At 35.0% G+C, this 22,031-nt stretch overlaps 1 protein-coding gene and 1 long non-coding RNA gene across 2 annotated transcripts in view; one reads left to right on the plus strand and one right to left on the minus strand.

Annotated features, from left to right (window-relative positions):
* Positions 1–360: 360 nt before the first annotated feature.
* Positions 361–770, minus strand: LOC134273710 (uncharacterized). Its single transcript, XR_009993474.1, has 2 exons — positions 652–770; positions 361–405 (listed from the first exon to the last, which is right to left on the minus strand). It is a non-coding gene; the product is annotated as an uncharacterized LOC134273710 (long non-coding RNA).
* Positions 771–5,686: 4,916 nt separating this feature from the next.
* LOC134273709 (transcription factor CP2-like) overlaps positions 5,687–22,031 on the plus strand; it is a 209,188-nt gene continuing 192,843 nt past the window's right edge. The window contains exons 1-2 of the mRNA XM_062755915.1: positions 5,687–5,696; positions 7,023–7,157. Of these exons, the coding sequence (XP_062611899.1) occupies positions 5,687–5,696; positions 7,023–7,157 (145 nt within the window). The remainder of the gene's footprint in view (positions 5,697–7,022; positions 7,158–22,031) is intronic.

Consider the following 22,031-nt stretch of genomic DNA (forward strand, 5'->3'; position numbering starts at 1 on the left):
CAAATTAAAGCATTCTGAGTGGAATTTAAGCCTATTTTCTTGGACCGCCATTTTGTAGATCAATCAGGCCTATGAATGTTTTGAGTCTCAGTCTATAATTAATGTGTTATATGGTTGGATCCAGACTCAAAGCAAAGACAAAAATTGCATTAAAAAAAGAGACATATTAATTTATCATAATGTGCTTTAATCATGTTAATTAGTTGTTATTTTACAAATAGACAGTAACATTTACAGACAGATTTCTGACTCAGTGAGTGCCTCCATTTTTTGTCACTCACCAGTTATGAAGTAGATCGATCCTATATATATATATATAATAGTCTTCCTTCATATTCTGTTATTTTCTTAAAAAGATCAGTGACTGTACTGTTTATTGGACACACCTTGTGAGAGGGTGAAAAACTACAAATTACAAAAGCATAATAAGAATTTGACAAAATATCAAAATCATAAGCAATCATACAAAATTAAATGCGTAACTTTAACATGTGAGCTGAACTGGCCTATGCCTATCGCATGCTGGAAATGCGCGGTTTTACAAAACATTGTAGTTGCAGAATTTAAACATGATAAAATATATTGCATAATACTGTTAGATACAGATGATCAAGTTAGATATAAATTCAAGTAAAACAATATAAAACTTACTCCTTAGGGAGGCCAACATCACCAAACTTAACAGCCAAAACGCCAGGCAAACCGCATGGCTACCATAATTAGTATAAACAGAATATTGAACCCGATCAAAATAAAATTATGCAATACGAAAACGGCACAGTGATTATGCAAATAATCGATCACAAATACTGATTCTTCCACTCTACAAATTCCCACTTCCAACGTCTCGCACGTTTTCAAGTTCGCCCCTATTCAAAAATGTACGGTAGAGCTAAGAAATACGTTAGTTTCGAATTTCCAAGATTTCTGTTTAAAAAAATTACAAACACTATCTGAATAATTTTTCACTGAAAATAAAATTTTTTTTATATCAAAATAAGTTTTATCAATGAAGAATTCGATTTTTTTACGTCATAAATTATACATGTATTGACTTTTAGTTTCGTATAGCAAGTATGGCGGCCCCCTATGACATGATAATAACAATTTCTCGCCCTCAGACAGAATATTCTGAGCTGTGAAGACGCATAGGAGAATTACAAGAGGCCCATGGGCCACATCGCTCACCTGAGCACTGTGGCTAGGAAAAAGGAGAATTGGTTTAAACTTGAAAAGCTTAAATCCAAAAGTAGTCCCAAGACCAATCATAGCTTTGCTATTCTTGAGAAAAAGATTTTTAAAGAATTTTCCTATACATTTCTATGTAAAACTTTGGTCGGCCATTTTGGCCCCGCCCTACCCCTGGGGGCCATGATTTGAACAAACTTGAATCTACACTACCTGAGGATGCTTCCATATAAATATGATCAATTATGGCTTTGCTATTCTTGAGAAGAAGATGTTTAAAGAAGTTTCCTATATATTTCTATGTAAAACTTTGGTCGGCCATTTTGAACCCGCCCTACCCCTGGGGGTCATGATTTGAACAAATCTTAAATCTACACAACTTGAGGATGCTTCCATGTAAATATGATCAATTATGGCTTTGTTATTCTTGAGAAGATTTTTAAAGAATTTTCCTATACATTTCTATGTAAAACTTTGGTCGGCCATTTTGGCCCCGCCCTACCTGTGGGGGTCATGATTTGAACAAACTTGAATCTACACTACCTGAGGAAGGTTCCATATAAATATGATCAGTTATGGCTTTGCCATTCTTGAGAAGAAGATTTTTAAAGAATTTTCCTATATATTTCTATGTAAAACTTTAGTTGGCCATTTTGACCCCGCCCTACCCCTTGGGGGTCATGATTTGAACAAACTTGAATCTACACTACCTGAGGATGCTTCCATATAAATATGATCAATTATGGCTTTGCTATTCTTGAGAAGAAGATTTTTAAAGAATTTTCCTATATATTTCTATGTAAAACTTTGGTCGGCTATTTTGGCCCCGCCCTTCCCCTGGGGGTCATGATTTGAACAAACTTGAATCTACACTACCTGAGGATGCTTCCAAATAAATATGATCAATTATGGCTTTGCTATTCTTGAGAAGAAGATTTTTAAAGAATTTTCCTATATATTTCTATGTAAAACGTTGGTCGGCCATTTTGGCCTCGCCTACCCCAGGGGTCATGATTTGAACAAACTTGAATCTACACTAACTGAGGATGCTTCCATATAAATATGATCAATTATAGCTTTGATCTTCTTGAGAAGAAGATGTTTAAAGAATTTTCCTATATATTTCTATGTAAAACTTTGGTCGGCCATTTTGGCCCCGCCCATATAAATATACCCCCGGGGGTCATGATTTGAACAAACTTAAATCTACACTACCTGAGGATGTTTCCCCATAAGTTTCATCTTTCCTGGCACAGTGGTTCTTGAGAAGAAGATTTTTAAAACATGCCACCAAATTTTCATTAATTCCCAATTATCTTCCCTTGGATGAGGGCGTGGCCCTTCATTTGAACAAACTTGAATCCCCTTTACCCAAGGATACTTTGTTGCAAGTTTGGTTGAAATTGGCCCAGCGGTTCTTGAGAAGAAGTCGAAAATGTGAAAAGTTTACAAACAGACAGACAGACAGACAGACGGACGCCGGACAAATTGTGATCAGAAAAGCTCACTTGAGCCTTCGGCTCAGGTGAGCTAAAAACTACAAAATACGAATGTGGATTATGTCATAGATACTTTACAACCATACAGTCTGTGCTCTATCATTTACGCACGAAGCAATGGAAACTTTTGACATTTTAACTGCACCAAAATTGAAATGTATATATATAGCGTTTCGATCCAGGAATAATATGGTACAGTACAGACAAGTGATATAATTTTTTAGTTGTTGATAAATATATAAAACGTTTTTTACGAAGCTCACAAAGTTCATTTTCCAGAATGTTTCATTTTCCAACAACTTGTTTAAAGTTTGATGTTAGAGAAAATTCGGTCGAACAAAGTTGTGTGATGAAAAACGACATTAATTAAAGCACATTATGATGAATATAACTGTTTAATTTAAATTATGAAGAAACGCAAGTAATGAATTTGAAAAAAAAAATGCTGTCAATGGTGATGCACTGTTTGTTTAATTAAAATCAAATAAAAGCACGAAATGATTTCATGATTTATTTTTTCAGATGGTGAAAGAATGTTATTAACTATAAATTATACCAGGGGCTTGTTCAACAATTGCATCTGCATGCAAAAGTTGTATTATGAGAGTATTGAGTGTTTTCTGTCAATCATTTTTGTCAATTATTTTAGTCTTCATGAAAATTCATGAACATTCATAATACCTTGAACTCTACATTTTTTCTGTCTTTAAAATGAAAATTACCAATATTCATATATATTCATCATTTGCTCATGAACTACATTTTATGAATATATTCATGAATAAAGTTCATGAACCATCTTTATGAACCAGTCATGAACACATCATGAATGTTCATGAACGATTCATAAAAGTTCCTGAAATTATGAATTTCACCTCGCAGGGGTCACGCCGGCATATTTCATGAAGCGTGTTAGCACTTCATGATCAATAAGCCGGTGTGAAGCATTGTAGTTCATATACCTCATGAATCTTCAAAAAATTAAATTCATTTCTTATATTCACATTATTTTTCTGATGACTTGCCTTAAATTTACGCCATTCAACTGTCATTTCTAAAACAGAACAGTATGCACTATATTTTTTGACGTCAAGAACAGTATTATGACGCAACAATGGAGATACTCATACTTATTCATGGTACATACCTAATGTAGTTCATGAGAAAATGAACAGCATTTTCAGCTCACCTCGACGATGATGCATCTAGGGATGTACACTACCAGACTTGCTTCGGATGCTGGATGTGACCTACATTTTCTAGATGAGTGACCAGGTTAAAGTTTTTGGAGCAGGTCCATTCCCAAGTAACTATAAGCCCTACCTGGACCAAACTTGCATGGATGATGCATCTAGGGATGGACACTACCAGACTTGCTTCAGATGCTGGATCCGACTTACATTTTCAAGATTAGTGACTAGGTTAAAGTTTTTGGAGCAGGTCCATTCCCAAGATGAGTGACCAGGTTAAAGTTTTTGAAGCAGGTCCATTCCTTGAGTAACTATAAGCCTACCTGGACCAAACTTGCATGGATGATGCATCTAGGGATGGACACTACCTGATCTATATTTTCCATACGAGAGACCATGTGAAAGTTTTGGGAACAAATTAATCCCAATGAACTTGATGTCCTTGATATGTGCAGTATTAACAAATTAATATTTGTTTACACTATACATGTTTTTCACGCTATATGCGTAGAAATGTGTATATGCCCTGTAAGGGGTTAAACACAACTTGCAAGAATATTTTTGTTGGGATAAATACTAGATATTAAGAAAATATGACATGAGATTTGCATTACTTACACTGATAACATTCGTCGAGGTGAGCTTCATATTCTTTGATTACCTACGTTTTTTTAGCTCTACTGGTCAGAGACCAGAAGAGCTTATGCGATAGTAAGGTGTCCGTCGTCCGTCCGTCTGTCTGTCTGTCTGTCCGTCTGTCTGTAAACAATTTTTCAAAACGCTACTCCTCCTACAGTTTTGGTCTGATTTTAATATAACTTGGCACACAAGTAGACTACACTAAGATACATAAAATAGTGCATCGGTTTTTGATTTCGATGAACGGTGTTGCCGTGGTTACTAATAATAGAATTCTCTGTGAAATTCCTTTAAAATGCTACTCCTCCTACAGTTTTCATCTGATTTCAATATAACTTGGCACACAATTAGACTACACTAAGATACATAAAGTAGTGCATCGGTTTTTGATTTCGATGAAAGGTGTTGCCATAGTTACTAGAAATAGAATTTTCTTTGAAATTCCTTTAAAGTGCTACTCCTCCTACAGTTTTCATTTGATTTCAATATAACTTGGCACACAAGTAGACTACACTAAGATACATAAAATAGTGCATCGGTTTTTGATTTCGATGAAAGATGTTGCAATGGTTACTAAAAATAGAATTTTCTGTGAAATTCCTTGAAAACGCTACTCCTCCTACACTTTTGGTCTGATTTCAATATAACTTGGCACATAAGCAGACTACACTAAAATACATAAAATAGTCCATCGGTTTTTGATTTTGATGAAAGGTGTTGCCATGGTTACTAAAAATAGAATTTTCTGTGAAATTCCTTTAAAACGCTACTCCTCCTACAGTTATGGTCTGATTTCAGTATTACTTGGCACACAAGAAGACTACACTAAGATACATAAAATAGCGCATCAGTTTTTGATTTCGATGAACAGTTTTGCTATTTTTACTAAAAATAGAAATGTCTGTGAAATTCCTGATGGCAATGGCTTCTTTTCTCATCCTTTGTCATAAGTACAAACCAGTAGAGCTACAGTCTCGACAGAGACTTCTGGTGTAAAGAATCATAGGGGAAATTTATTGGAAATGTAAATATATATTGATAAATCCTGTAAAACAACTTCCCAGTTCAAAGAATGTTCAAAACTCTGAGGTGGAGTCAATATTCAACAGCGTCAATTTTCAACTTGTTGAGGTCATCAGGGATAAGAAAAAATGATGAAGCTGTTGAAAAATGACTCCGGGTATAAATTCGACGACTTTTGGTCTCAATTTTCAACAGAGAAAAAAACACCTCTGGTTCAGTATTCAACGTTGAAAAATGAACCCCGGTTCAATTTTCAACTGGGGTCAATATTCAACATTACACCGGCGCAGAATGGAAAACATGGCAGCTCTAACTTTATCAATGATAGGCTATGCAATGGTGTTATCTGGGTTGTCGCTTTATCCACGACTAGGGTCTAAACATGTGACCGAATATTCGAATACAAATTTTCCATTGGAATATTCGTGAAAAACTTCATTCGCGAATGTTCGAACATCCATTTCAGCTCTAGGTAGGACTACAAAAGGTGATCGAAGTTAAGATAGAAAAATATAAGGAAAAAAATCTACTGATGAACAATAACTATCTGATGAAGAACAAGAACAATTATTATACTTCTGTTAAAATGTTCCCTATATAAAGTTAAGAAGGTAAAATAGCTATCTTTGATAGTCCACGCATAGCAAAGCTATACCCCGGGGTATAGTTTTTGCTATCCACCCTAGGAAAATTTTTATGCAATTTTTCCTACCAATTTTGATTTCCAGTGATAAATCTATTTACTGATGATGTCATAATGACTTTAGTAGCATTGTGATGCATCATGATGTCAGATTTTTCTTGTAGTAAAAATTCACAAACCTCAAAAATTGTAATTATACATCAGTATAATAAAACATTTATCCACTGGTTGTGAGTGGGATAGCTCTTTCATCAAACCCTTGACAGAAACTATTCCCCTCGGGCAAGCCCTCGGGGAATAGTTCCCTGTCGCGGGTTTGATAAAAGAGCTATCCCACTCACAACCAGTGGATAAGTGTATACTATAGACGTCACGTAAGTGAGCTTTGTAGCCCATGGGATATTCCAACTTCTTTCAGTACCAATTTGGTCATATTAATCATACACTATTACATTATCCTTATTAGACTTTAATGAAATACTGTAGATCACTTAATTTTCGCGACACCTTATTTTCGTGAGATAGTAATTGACTCTTTATTAGCGAGACAAAATTTTCACGAATTGTGTTCATTGCTCTATATAATCTTAAGGATTTCTATTAAACGTGAGAATGAAATTTTCACGAGCATACTGTCTCGCGTAATAACGCGAAAATAAAGTTCTTGCGAATAAAAAGTGATTTACAGTAAAATGGGGGGACTGGGATTTCAGTGAACATTTTCAATAGTAAAAAGTTCTTTTAGGAAAACAAAGGGAGGGGGCTGAAGCTTCATGCCTATAATATATAATTAAAATGTAACAAAAGAAGTAAAAAGTCAAAGAAGATGACTATATCAAGGCTCATGGACCTTATGTTGTTTATTTCAGAGCATTGTAAAAATTTGTTTCCATGAGCGCCGCCTTCAGTACATGGAAAAGGAACAGATAGATAGCTGGCAGAACACACGACCAGGGGAAAGAATCCTTGATATTGGTATAGTGATTCTTACTTTTATTGAAATAATACACTTCACAGATACAGGTGACTCTTGCTGGCTCATTTTCTGATCTCTTGAAGTTTCTATCATTCGAAGAAATATCCCAGTCCTGTATTTCCATCTATATATTCTCCTTTAAAACCCATTCATTCCTGATACCAAATCAGTAATAATGATAAATAACATAACACATTAAAAACTACAATAGCGAAACTCTTCATTTTTATACCATATATAACTTACATTAACTTCAGTGTACATGCAAAGTTTGGGGGAAATCTACCATCCAGGTACTTTTGAGGGACCGTCTCAAAATACAGGTACATTTACTATAGGATTATATAGGAAAATGCCAATTTTTAGCACTTTAAAGCAAATTATACAAATACTACAATAGACATTTTGTTCAAACTATAACATTTCATGAGTAATACTATATTTTACAATATATGTAAGAAACACAAAATTCTACCGTCTTGTTAACAGAGGGGGCATCTCAAAATGCAAAAAATTAGCAAATTTTACTATTTTTATAGAGTACTACAAAATATGACGTAAACAATGGATTCACAAAAAACATTATAAAAATATTGGAGATATTCTAAAAATTCTATGTTTTAAATTTCAAGAGCGTATGTCTATTACTTTTTTATGCCCCCCTTCTGTTGGTCGGTCTGTCGGTCTGTCGGTCCGTCGGTCTGTCGGTCCACTTAGTTTCCGTTCATTTTCTTCGCAACCGTTGCACATACTGAAATGAAATTTGGTATACAGATATATCACATGAATATCTGGGCCAAGTTCTGTTTTGGGTACAATCGCACCATTTTTGACAGAGTTATGCCCCTTGGACTTAGAAAAATTTCATTATTTGCAGTGTCCGTTCATTTTCTTTACAACCGTTGCACATACTTAGATGAAATTTAGTATGCAGATATATCACATGAATATCTAGGTCAAGTTCTGTTTTGGTTACGATCGCGCCATTTTTGACAGAGTTATGCCCCTTGGACTTAGAAAAGTTCCAATTGTTTGCAGTTTCCGTTCATTTTCTTTGCAACCGTTGCACATGCTGAGATGAAATTTAGTATACAGATTTTTCAGATGAATATCTAGGTCAAGTTCTGTTTCGGGTATGATCGCACCAGTTTTCACAGAGTTATACCCCTTGGACTTAGAAAAATTTCAATTATTTGCAGTTTCCGTTCATTTTCTTAACAACCGTTGCACATACTTAGATGAAATTTTGTATGCAGATATATCACATGAATATCTGGGTCAAGTTCTGTTTTGGGTACGATCGCACCAGTTTTCACAGAGTTATGCCCCTTGGACTTAGAAAAGTTCCAATTGTTTGCAGTTTCCGTTCATTTTCTTTGCAACCGTTGTACATATTGAAATGAATTTTTTTATACAGATATATCACATTAAAATCTAGGTCATGTTCTGGTTTAGGCATGATTGCACCATTTTTGACAGAGTTATACCCCTTGGACTTAGAAAAATTCCAATTATTTGCAGTTTCCGTTCATTTTCTTCACAACTGTGCACATGCTGAGATGAAATGTAGTATACAGATTTATCAGATGAATATCTAGGTCAAATTCTTTTATGGGTACAATCGTGTCATTTTTGACAGAGTTTTGCCCCTTGGAATTGGAAAAATTCCAATTTGGGGGGAGGGGGGCATAAGTGTTTTACAAACATCTCTTGTCTTTAATAATATTTTTATTAACCCTTTCTGTAAGAGCTACAGATTAAACGTCAAAAAGACACTGCAGCGACGTCAACTTCCTATCAATTGCAAAATTGGTTAAATAACCAGTTATATCAAATTGTAATAATATTACATTTTTATACCTATAATTTCTTAATTTTGTTTAATTTTAATAATAAAGCGAAAAAATTGCATTAAAACAGTAAATAGGCTTCATTTTCCTATGATGCGCGAAATATTGCGCAGTGGAAACTATAGTCGGCCCCCTTAAATACTATCTCTTTTTACATCCTCTCTTTTCCACAATTTTTACATTTTCAATCTAACTTTATATCAATATTTATGATTATACTAATATGAACCCAAAATGGGAATTCAATTACCAAAAAAGGTATTATTCATAATTTAATCTACAAAATTATATTTCGATAATCTGAAATCATGTCAAAACGACATCTATATCAATTTCCAAAAATTGATAATAAAATCAAAGCCAAATGGCTTGCACACACAAAGTGCAAAAGATCAAACAATCGATCAACTTCAAATTTAATTTAAAATTTCAAATCCAAAAACTTTGCGCATAAAATACGCAATTAATTAAAAGCAATCTAAATAAAATAAATGCTTACTGTAAACTCACAAAAATTTCAAATTCAAATTGATGCCAACTTTTATGCTAAATAGCCAAGTGGACCATGCAAATATTTGCAATCTAAATACATGAAATATTTCTGTAAATGAAAATCAAATATTTTCTCCAAAATCCAACAAAATTGCAAGCATTCTAAATTTCAAATCTTCTTGGCCAAAAATGCCAGACTTCAATTACCCAGATGTGTAAAACTCTTTCTCAACAAGAAGGTCTCTCCAATCTACAATAATACAATATGTGCTTTGAAAACATCTGAAATTAAAATAGGCCAAAAAGCCGATGATTCCCAAAAAGGAGCTATCAACATACCACATCCCCTACATTTAAATAAATACTCTAACACTCTAGGTATTAAATATATAAGAGGAACTATCCAAGCATTCCAACCTGTCCAGTTTAACGTAAAGGCATCCACTGCAAATGAAAATGGATTCCAATATCTGGAACAAAATTCTTCAACTTTTGCATTATAATCAGAAGCAAACAAATCTACGTCGTAAGGACCCCATTCTCGAGAAATGTCTTCCAATAAAACTTGGCTTATTCCCCAATCATCAAAATCTACAATACGACTTAAATAATCTGCTTGATCATTCAACTCTCGGGGAATCCATTCTATTTCTAAGTGAATCTTATGTATTAAACATAATTCAAAAATCTTTATTGCTATTTTCTGTAACTCTTTTTTCATACTCCCCTTTCTTATAATAGTTACAACATTTGTATTGTCTGTAAACCATTTAACATTCTCTCCCTCTAAAAAGGATATCAATGAAAACAAAACTCTCTCTACAGCTACTAATTCCCTCCATGTGGAACTATTATTCCTCTCACTTTCTTCCCATAAACCATGAGAAACAGCGTGTCCTGTCTGCACACAATATCCACCATAACCCGTCTCACTGGCGTCAGTATATACTATGCGGTTAGAACCTGAAATATACTTCATTTCTCTGTCATTGATTTTTTCTAATGTATTCTTCCAAAATAAAACTTGATTTAAACTCTCTTCAGACAAGTATATCATACTGTTCCAAGATGTTGCAGATAAAATATCAATGCTAAGAGATCTTGTCATAAGCTGAGAAATATTACCAATAACAATAGACATTGAAATTATCTGACCAACAAGACTAGCTATACGTCTTACCTTTACTGGTAAATTTTTACTCAAAAAGTATTCAATTTTTAGAATAGTATCTGAAACTTTTTCTAATCTACGTGTAGGGACGTGAATAGTGCCCTGTTCACAATTCAGACATATTCCTAAAAATTCTATTATTTGACAAGGTACCCACATAGATTTTTCCGCCTTAGGTACAAATCCTGATGAAACAGTATCTGCATGAACTTGTCTGGACATTTCACAAACTTTTTCCTACTCACAATGACAACCAAACCCGTCATCCAAATACATCAAAATGGTCTTTACTTCACTGCGCCATTTCCTGTTGCATAATTCTGTTGTGGGGTAGCATATCTAATTATAGAATTTTGGTCAGACAGGGGAGATGATATTGACCAATGAGAATAGAGTAACCAGGGGCATTGATGCCTAGAGGGGGAGTCTGTATTGTTCCATTCGCATCTAGACGCTCTGTGTTGCAGCTACCCACCCTCCATCCCCTTCAACGTCCCTGGTTCTCTACGGGGCTACTCATCTTGTCTATTCCTGGGGAATTTTACCCCCAAGTCTATGTTTGTTTTTTGTTCATTAGTATGATATATATTACACCTTTTTTCATGCATTTTTAATTCATATATATAGGTAGTTGTTGAATTGTTATAGATTTAGACTAGTATTTAGTTTCCACTGGCCTGCTGGGATCAGCCCCGGGCATGGTTTTCTCGCTCTCAGATGCCTGCTGGGATCAGCCCCGGGCATGGTTTTTCTCGGTCTTAGATGCCTGCTGGGATCAGCCCCGGGCATGGGTTTCTCGCTCTCAGATGCCTGCTGGGATCAGCCCCGGGCATGGTTTTTCTCGGTCGTAGATGCCTGCTGGGATCAGCCCCGGGCGTGGTTTTCTCGCTCTCAAATGCCTGCTGGGATCAGCCCCGGGCATGGTTTGATGTTTCTTTGATGCCTGCTGGGATCAGCCCAGGGCATGGTTGGGATACTTACACTCCTGGGATCAGCCCAGAGCGCCATCATTGTGTGTTAGCCTCAGGCAGGTTTTCACCTTACTATTACTGACAAGTCAATATTAGATTCAATTTAGACTTTTATTTCACTAGTGTTAAGAGTTGTTAAAGAAGGAATGAGTAGCCCCCGAGACGCCAAATTGTTAAATATAGTAATGTCGGTGAATGTTTAGAATGTTATATTACAGCTTTGTATTTATATGTAGTGTATTGATGTTTGAGGTCGTAAAGACCCAATAAATTCTAAACTGTACTTTCTGGTTAATTGTTTATAAATGACCTAGTAAACTTATGGGTGAAACACAATATAGGGCGCAATACTACATTGTTATACATGATTTTAAGAAATGTTATTTTCTTTACATGCAATTTATCATAATTCATTGATAGGAATCCTTATAAAGGACTTGTGTGCAAAATTTTGTTGATCTAGCCTTAACAGATTTTAAGTAAATGCAGAAAATATACCCCAAAAATGACTTTTTTCAGCGTTATGCGGTTGCACTTCGAAATTACAGCATTTTTCAATTGAAATAATTGTTAAATATCATATATTTTCATGCCAATGATCATTATCAGACTTTAGATTTTATTTTACAAATTATTTTGGTGCTTGAATTTTCAGGATTGAATAACAACTTTTGAAGATATGAAAGAAAATATAATAGGGGTGCAATGTTATACATTTTTCACATAATTTTACCCCTCTCATTATGCCAAATAAAAATAATGTCCATATCATTTATTTTTTCAGATTTCTGTCTAAAATCACAGTATTAATGCTCTGTTACTTACAGAGAAAAAGTTGGGTTATGTAACCATTGTAATGAAATTTCATCATGTTTTTATATGGAAAATTAAGTTTTTACAAAAAACTTAAATTATGTGAAATAGGAAGGCTCCATAAATATCTTAACTAATTTTCTAGATAGGTATTTCATATAGATGCTGAGATGTATTGCAATTTTCCTGATCATCACCACTGTTTTTCTAGCTGTTATCATCACAAATGTGGTTACGGACACTACAAAATCCTGTAGTGTCCGTAACCTGTACTTGAGGCAGTTTGAAACAGGCTGTGTTAAAACACAATGCTAGTCTATTCACAAAGGTCAGAGGTTTGTTTAACAAGTTAATCAATATACTTTATTTTTCTGCCTAGTTTTGATAATGCAACTAATTTGGGGAACCCAGATTGCACCATTTCCATATACAAGATCCTCGGTGTTACATCACCTTGATATTGGCAGATACCATTGATATCCTAGGATTTAAGTCAAATAGCATGTCATTATTTTTTCATTGTTTAAGTCAACTGGTATTACATTTACGAAAATCTTGTTGAAATTCCTCTATTTAAGGTTAAGTTTCATCCTATTTTAAATAACTTGTAGAGTGTGTAGTGTCCGTAACCAAAAGTTGATAAATGAAATATCTTTACTTTTTCTCCATAAATTTACAGATAAGTCTTTGAAGCAGTGTATTATTAAATTTAGAGATAAAAAGGTGTTTATTAGCTGGAATTCTTTTACATCATGTTTTTTTTCTTCATTGCAAGTACTAAAATAATGACTGGACACCCACAATGACATAAAGATAGTTAAAAGTTATTATCATCGAGTTACATAACCAATTATTTTTGGATATATTGCTTTAATTGTCTAGTTGCTGATAGGTAATATCTTAAACTGTGTTAAATGCAAGTAAATTTGCATTCAAAATGTTAAACAGTGGGGAAGTAATTTGGTTACGGACACTACAAAAAATTTCAAAAAAGAAAACAACTAAAATTAAACCAATTTCAGATAAAGTATAGTATATTTAATGTTTGAAGAAAAATAGAATCCTTCACAGAATAAAAAATAAATAGATTAAAGAAATATTAGTAAGCTTTATTCTTCAAGATTTGACTTTGCTACTTGCACGTAACACCTGTATAAAGTTACACGTGTATATTTTTATTCAATGTATATTGGTTATGGTATGCTTTTATCAGATGAAGTTGAGATCTGAAGAATAAAAAAAATCCGGAGAAACTGCAATGAGAAATAAAATGCTGAAAAAAGTTAGGAAAAGGGCTGAAAAACAAAAACTTTATCCTCAAGCCTGTGAAAAATTAAAGTATTGTGTAGTGTCTGTAACCCTTAAATTTGGTTAATTGACTTTGTTGATCAGTGTACCTACATTCTTAATAGTTTTCATAAAACTTTAATGAAGTCGAGAACTTTTCTTCTGCACTTCAGTTATATAGTTATGTGAAAAAAGGAAGTTTCGGGATTTCCCAAACTGGATTTTTTTCCTATTGGCATTAGTTATGCAAGTAAATTGTTTTTATTTGAAACAAAATCTAATTTTTCATGCACTTTGTATTTAATAATCATTTAAATCTGATTTCTAATAGTTCAGAAGTTTATAAAAAAAAATTTTTTTACCACAAACCAATTAAAGCCAATCATAAATATTTGGGTCTGGTAGTGTCCGTAACTTAATGAAGCTATCAGAGAATTTATAAAAATGAAATTTTCTATTTTAATGGAAGCATTTATATTTCAACAAAGGCATAAAAAATGTTATTTATAAATAGTTCTTTCTTTATTTACATTGGTTTTAAAGAGTTCACATAAATTGAAATAGTACCATTTTAAACAAAAATGTACGAAGTAAGAACTGTTTTCATTTTAAAGTATAATGCCACCTTTTTAGTCCAACTTTTGTCCATATTTAGTATTTTTATATGTTGTTTGTTTGTTAGCAGTTAAAAACATGAAGTTTATATACAAATTTCAATATTTATTTTAAAGAAAACAACACTTGTAGTGTCCGTAACCTGTGAATATGAGGTTATAATCAGCTTGTAAAAAACAGAGTTCCAAATTGAATTTCACAAAACCGTTTATGTTCCCGATCCTAGAGATACTCTACTTTTTAGAAAAAATATTTTGGGGGCAAAATAAAGACATTAATTTTTTACCCCCAAGCGCAACTTTACTGTTCCCTTTATTGTGTTTCACCCGTTAGTAAAGATATATGGTGCAGAGGTAAGACCAAAAGGTAAAACATTGAACTGAAAATAACTAGTAATGCCATCAAAATTCCAAGAAAATCCTAAAAATTTTCTATGATCTGGAAAAATATCTATATGATGATATGCACTTGTGATATCAAACTTAAAACACCAGCTATTTTTATTTACATATAGCAAAGCTGTTCTTATATCATCGTATTTGACTGATTGTTTCCAAATATGTTTGTTGACTTCTCTCAAATCTAAAATAAGTCTTCTTTTACCACCTGAATTCACTGAAACTGAAATAGGATACTTCATGCTCCTCTGAAATCAAACCATTATCTAGTAGATCTTCAACTGCACCTGATCGTACAAATTGGTCCTCCTGTAAAGCAGACTTATTGTTCTTAGGAAATCTACCCTGTGGTAAAGAATAAAATGGAATTTTGTAACCAAATTCAATGGTATCAAGAATAAATTTGCATGTATCAATATTTTTCCAAAATTGAATATGAGCCTTTAATCGACCTCTAACACAAACTTTGCCACTCTCTTTGTATTCATAAAATTCCCTAAAATTTGAACTTTCAAAATGAATATTTTCCGTTAAATACTTATCTTCCACAAGATCAGATTCTCTTTCCGTATTACTTGCTCTGTTTAAGCTCAGGGCAATCTTTCCTTTGGTGGTTTGCTTTTCCACAATGGAAACATCCAAAGGGGAACCTTGGTCCCGAAACTCCGGGGAACGGGAATCCGAACTGGAAGGGCGCTGATCCACGAAATGGCTGCCTGGGAAAAGGAAAATTGAAGGGAGCATAGCTCCTAGCATTAGAAGAGTTATTAGCTTTGTTTTTTTGCTTTTCTTTCTGTTTTTCTTTTTCCTTTTTCTCACGCAAGGCTTTGTTTTCAGCTTTGTAAATACGCTTTTCATTGTCAGAATCATCAGCCAGAGGATTAGAAATGTAATTTTTAGCTCACCTGAGCTGAAAGCTCAAGTGAGCTTTTCTGATCACCCGTTGTCCGTCGTCCGTCCGTCTGTCCGTCTGTCCGTCTGTCCGTCCGTCCGTCCGTCCGTCCGTCTGTAAACTTTTCACATTTTCAACTTCTTCTCAAGAACCACTGGGCCAATTTTAACCAAACTTGGTACAAAACATCCTTGGGTGAAGGGGAATTTAAATTATTAAAATGAAGGGACAAGTTTATTCCCAAAGAGAGAAAATCAAGAAAAGACAAAAAAAGGGTATTAAAAAAATCTTCTTCTCAAGAACCACTAGGCCAGAAAAGCTGAAACTTATGTGGAAGCATCCTGGGGTAGTGTAGATATTAAATTGTTAAAATCATGACCCCCGGGGGTAGGGCGGGGCCACAATAGGGAATCCAAGTTTTACATAGAAATATATAGAACAAATCTTTAAAAATCTTCTTCTCAAGAACCAGTGGGCCAGGAAAGCTGAAACTTATGTGGAAGCATCCTTGGGTAGTGTAGATATTAAATTGTTAAAATCATGAATTAGGGAATCCAAGTTTTACATAGAAATATATAGAACAAATCTTTAAAAATCTTCTTCTCAAGAACCACTAGGCCAGAAAAGCTGAAACTTATGTGGAAGCATCCATTAAATTGTTAAAATCATGAAGGGCGGGGCCACAATAGGGAATCCAAGTTTTACATAGAAATATATAGAACATAGAACAAATCTTTAAAAATCTTCTTCTCAAGAACCAGTGGGCCAGGAAAGCTGAAACTTCTGTGGAAGCATCCTTGGGTAGTGTAGATATTAAATTGTTAAAATCATTCAATAGGGAATCCAAGTTTTTTATAGAAATATATAGAACAAATCTTTAAAAATTAGGCCAGAAAAGCTGAAAGTTCTTGTAGATATTAAATTGTTAAAATCATGACCCCCGGGGGTAGGGCGGGGCCACAAAGGGAATCCAAGTTTTACATAGAAATATATAGAACAAATCTTTAAAAATCTTCTTCTCAAGAACCAGTGGGCCAGGAAAGCTGAAACTTCTGTGGAAGCATCCTTGGGTAGTGTAGATATTAAATTGTTAAAATCATGACCCCCGGGGATAGGGCGGGGCCACAATAGGGAATCCAAGTTTTATATAGAAATATATAGAACAAATCTTTAAAAATCTTCTTCTCAAGAACCAGTGGGCCAGGAAAGCTGAAACTTATTTGGAAGCATCCTTGGGTAGTGTATATATTAAATTGTGAAAATCATGACCCCCGGGGGTAGGGCGGGGCCACAATAGGGAATCCAAGTTTTTTATAGAAATATATAGAACAAATCTTTAAAAATCTTCTTCTCAAGAACCAGTGGGCCAGGAAAGCTGAAACTTATTTGGAAGCATCCTTGGGTAGTGTAGATATTAAATTGTTAAAATCAACCCCCGGGGGTAGGGCGGGGCCACAATAGGGAATCCAAGTTTTACATAGAAATATATAGAGAACCAGTGGGCCAGGAAAGCTGAAACTTATGTGGAAGCATCTTTAAAAAGTGTAGATATTAAATTGTTAAAATCATGACCCCCGGGGGTAGGGCGGGGCCACAAAAGGGAATCCAAGTTTTACATAGAAATATATAGAACAAATCTTTAAAAATCTTCTTCTCAAGAACCACTGTAGTGTAGATATTAAATTGTTAAAATCATGACCCCCGGGGGTAAAAAAAATTACATAGAAATATATAGAACAAATCTTTAGAAATCTTCTTTGAAACCAGTCACTTATGTTCCTTGGGTAGTGTAGATATTAAATTATTAACATCATGACCCCCAAGGGTAGGGCGGGGCTACAATAGGGAATCCAAGTTTTACATAGAAATTATATATAGAACAAATCTTTAAAAAGATCTGCATCACCCAAGTTACTCAGGTGAGCGATGTGGCCCATGGGCCTCTTGTTTACTGTGCTCCAGACACCAGGAGATGTATCGGCCATTTTAACCAGCTTATTACGTTTTAGAGAAATCTCATTGGCTTCATGCAATTACAAGTTCTTTGCAGTAATCATACTTTGCATTATTCAACGCCCATAAAGCTTGGGTTAAAATATCAGACACTTTCTCATTATGTTCATACTGATCTTTATTACCTGAATTTTTCTGGGTGTTGCTAAAACGCAGAACGGAAAACACACACACACAAACACATAAATCAGATAAAAAAAATTAATTTCTTGTTGTAAAAGGATATATTCGTGCATACCCTCCGTGGAAAAAATGGTACCAAAGGAAATTCGACAACCCCCCCCCCCCCCCCCCACACACACACACACATACGAAATAGGATTTTCGTGTTTGGGCAAAGGACATGTGCCCTTTTTTGCTTGTCAAATTTGGTGTATGTTGGAAATTATTTACTGTACCCCCCCTCTTTCAATTTTTTTCCAATGTATTTTATATTGTTTAACGTCCCTCTCGAGAAATTTTTACTCATATGGAGACGTCACCGTATGCCGGTGAATGGCTTCAAATTAAGACGTATACTCGGCACTCAAGGCCATTGAGCAGTGAGGGTTCTTTATCATGCCAGCGCCTACCGTGACACAGGACCTACGTTTTTAAGGTCATATCCGAAAGACCCGTGACTTTCACTTCTAGTGCCGAGCGCTTGGCGAAGGAACAGTCACTACCTTTGTTTACGTCTTAAGTATGATGCGTGGCCGCGAACGAGAATGGAACCCAGGCCTCCCGATCACGAAGCAAACGCTCTACCACTAGGCTACCGTGACCGTTTTTTCCAATGTCAATGTCTGTAAAGACAAAAATAACTACATGTAGTTATGATATTCATATTATGCGCGCAGTGTCGAATTCGCGAATCATGAAAGGGGGAGTGGTAGTTTCAGGTCTGTGTAGGGGCCCACAGCCACATTAAAAATTGATTTATTAACCTTATTTTGGACACAAAAAGGGGGCAGACCTATTGCAACTTTTCAGACCTTTCCGATGAGGGGAAAACAAACTCATTTTTCATGTACACCCCCCCCCCCCCCTAAACATACACGCATATGTACCACAAACAAACAAAACTTAACTTCACTGAATGCAAGATTCTGCATTATATCTACCACATGAAAGTTTTCCAACTTGTCTTTCAAGAATTTAATATATAGAAAGCGACTCTATTTTGAATAAAACTTTAACGACCAGTGTGTATAAGAGATGTTTATTTGAGCTTGCCGTAAAGGTTTGCCCTATAAGTAATCTTACTATTTTTTTTTTACATTTTATTTCTCTTTCCATGGTTCATCTAAATATCAAATATTTGCCCCCCCCCCCCCCCAGTCATAACCTTTTTACTGCGGAATTGTTCGTTCAAGTTGACATCCTTACACTTTTTGTGAATGTAATTAATGTAATAAGTTAGTAGTTAGTGTAAAAAATAATATTGAAAGATGTTGGAGTTGGAACTTATTCCCCCTCCCGAATCAAACAGTTGTCTTCTTTTTGTGTTTTTGCTTGATCAATACTTTTCAAGTTCCTTTATCCCCCCCCCCCCCCCTTTAAATTCGATTCTAGGTGAATGCTATGTTAGCGATTTTCGTAAATAAGAGACTGAGCATGACAAAATCAACTTGTATTTAATAGTGGGGAATTGAATATGTACAAGATATATCGTTTATGATAAAATTTGTGTATTTTAAGTGATTTAATCCAAAATAATATATTCCGTTTTCCGTTCCGTTCCGCTTTCCGTTCTGTTTTCCGTTCCGCGTTTTAGCAACACCCAATTTTTCCAGGTAACACCTTGATCACTATTCAACTTCTTAACTTCAGTGGACACCGAAGACGTGGCTCCATGTAATTCTTGTTTAAACTGGTCCAATTGAATTGCCGTGGTCCGTTCCATGAAAAAGATTTCGAAAATTTCAACTTTTCTTTTATGAAAATTTTTTGTATCACATTATAGCATCTTATTTGTAGTTTCGAAATATATCAGTCCTACTGGAAACAAAAACGACAACTTCCGGTTGTAAGAGAAAAACTACATAATTTGAGTATTTTTCTTTCTCATAAACATTTTTTTAGGTCACCTGAGTAACTCAGGTGACCTATTGCTATCCGTTTTCGTCCCTCGTCGTGCGTCGTGTGTTAACATTTGAACATTTTCAGCTTCTTCTCTTTAACCGCTTAACCAATTTCAACCAAATTTGGTATAAAGCATCTATGGGTGAAGGGGAACAAAAATGTGAATTTTATGGTCCCCGCCCCCCTGGGGCCTGAGGGGTGGGACCAAAACACTAAAATTATTGCAATCTTTAAAAATCTTCTTCTTTACTCCTGGACATCAAGCAGGCAAACTGTTGGCATGAATGTAATGAGCATTGAGTCCTCTACCAAAATTGTGAAATTCATGGCCCCAGGGTCAGGGGTTCTAGTGCTAGGGTGGGGCTATATAGATTATATAGTGAAAATGCATGATTTCTTTGAAAATCTTCTTCTCTGCTTCTGGGTATTAAATAAACTAACCAAGCACATAGTTATGATGAGCAAGAGTGCCTCTTCCAAAATTTTGAATTTTATGGCCCCAGGGTCAGGGGTTCTGGTGTGGGGCGGGGCTCTATTGATTATATAGTGAAAATGCATTTATGCTTTGAAAATCTTCTTCTCTACTTCTGGGTATTAAATAAACTATGTAAGTAAATAGTTATGTTGATCAAGAGTGCCTCTTCCAAAATTGTGAATTTTATGGCCCAAGGGTTAGGGGTTCTGGTGCTAGGGTGGGGCTCTATTGATTCTATAGTGAAAATGCATTATTTCTTTAAAAATCTTCTTCTCTGCTACTGTATATTAAATAAACTAACCAAGTACATATTTATGATGAGGAAGAATGCCTTTTCCAAAATTCTGAATTTCATGGCCCCAGGGTCAGGGGTTCTTGTGTTAGGGTGGGGCTGTATTGATTATATAGAGAAAATGCAGAATTAGTTTAAAAATCTTCTTCTCTGCTGCAGGGTATTCAACAAACTAACTAAGTATATAGTTATGATGAGCAAAAATGCCTCTTCCAAAATTGTGAATTTTATGGCCCCAGGGTCAGGGGTTCTGGTGTTAGGGCAGGGCTCTATTGATTATAATTATAGAGAAAATGCAGAAATTGTTTGAAAATCTTCTTCTCTGCTGCTGGGTATTCAACAGATTAACTAAGTATATACTAGTATTTATGATGAGCAAGAATGCTTTTTCCAAAATTGTGATTTTTATTGCCCCAGGGTCAGGGGTTCTGGTGTTAGGACGGGGCTCTATTGATTTTATAGTGCAAATACATTATTTCATTAAAAATCTTCTTCTCTGTTCCTGGGTATTAAATAAACTAACTAAGTACATAGTTATGATGTGGAAGAAAACCTTTGTGAAGTTTATGACCCTTAGGGTCAGGGGTTCTGTTGTTAGGGCAGGGCTATATTGGTTATATAGAGAAAATGCAGAAATTGTTTGAAAATCTTCTTCTCTGCTGCTGGGTATTCAATGAATTAACTAAGTATACAGTTATGATGAGCAAGAATGTTTCTTCCAAAATTTTGAATTTCATGGCCCCAGGGTCAGGGGTTCTGGTGTTAGGGCAGGGCTCTATTAATTATATAATGAAAATACATTATTTCATTAAAAATCTTCTTCTCTGTTCCTGGGTATGAAATAAACTAATTAAGTACATAGTTATGGTGTGGAAGAAAACCTTTGTGAAGTTTATGACCCTTAGGGTCAGGGGTTCTGTTGTTAGGGCAGGGCTCTATTGGTTATATAGAGAAAATGCAGAAATTGTTTGAAAATCTTCTTCTCTGCTCCTGGGTATTAAGCAGATGAACTACCTATATAGCTTTGATGAGCAGGGCCATTCTTACTGAATTGTGAATTTCAACGCCCCTGGATCAGGGGTACCATACGGGGGGGGCTCTACTTATATACTGAAAATGAATTAATTGATTGAAATCTTCTCCTTTGTATCAATCAAATATTTTTGGTAAGCAAGGGTGCCTTTTCCAAAATTGTGAAATGTGTGGACCAAGGGTCAGGGGTTCATGTGTGGTAGTGGCACTATTCTGATTTTTGCTGAATATTACTGATTAGTCGAAATGCATTTTTTGTTCCCCTACTCTGTCTATGGGATTAAGTAACCGAACTAAATATGCTAAGTGTTTAGTTATGATTAGCAATGGTGCGTCTTTCAAAATTGTGAATGCCATGACGTCTAGTTTAAAACATGAACCAGAGTTGATCGTTGTAAAGTTGTTGCATGATGCTCAGGTGACCTATAAGGCCCATGGGCCTCTTGTTTGTTGCAGCATAGTCAAATTAGTGCACAATAGGACAAAAAGCAACTTTTTGGTTGAAAAG

Source organism: Saccostrea cucullata, unplaced genomic scaffold, assembly GCF_032062105.1.
Source record: "Saccostrea cucullata isolate Sc308-1 unplaced genomic scaffold, CSIRO_AGI_Scuc_v1 ctg1501, whole genome shotgun sequence".
NCBI lineage: Eukaryota > Metazoa > Mollusca > Bivalvia > Ostreida > Ostreidae > Saccostrea > Saccostrea cuccullata.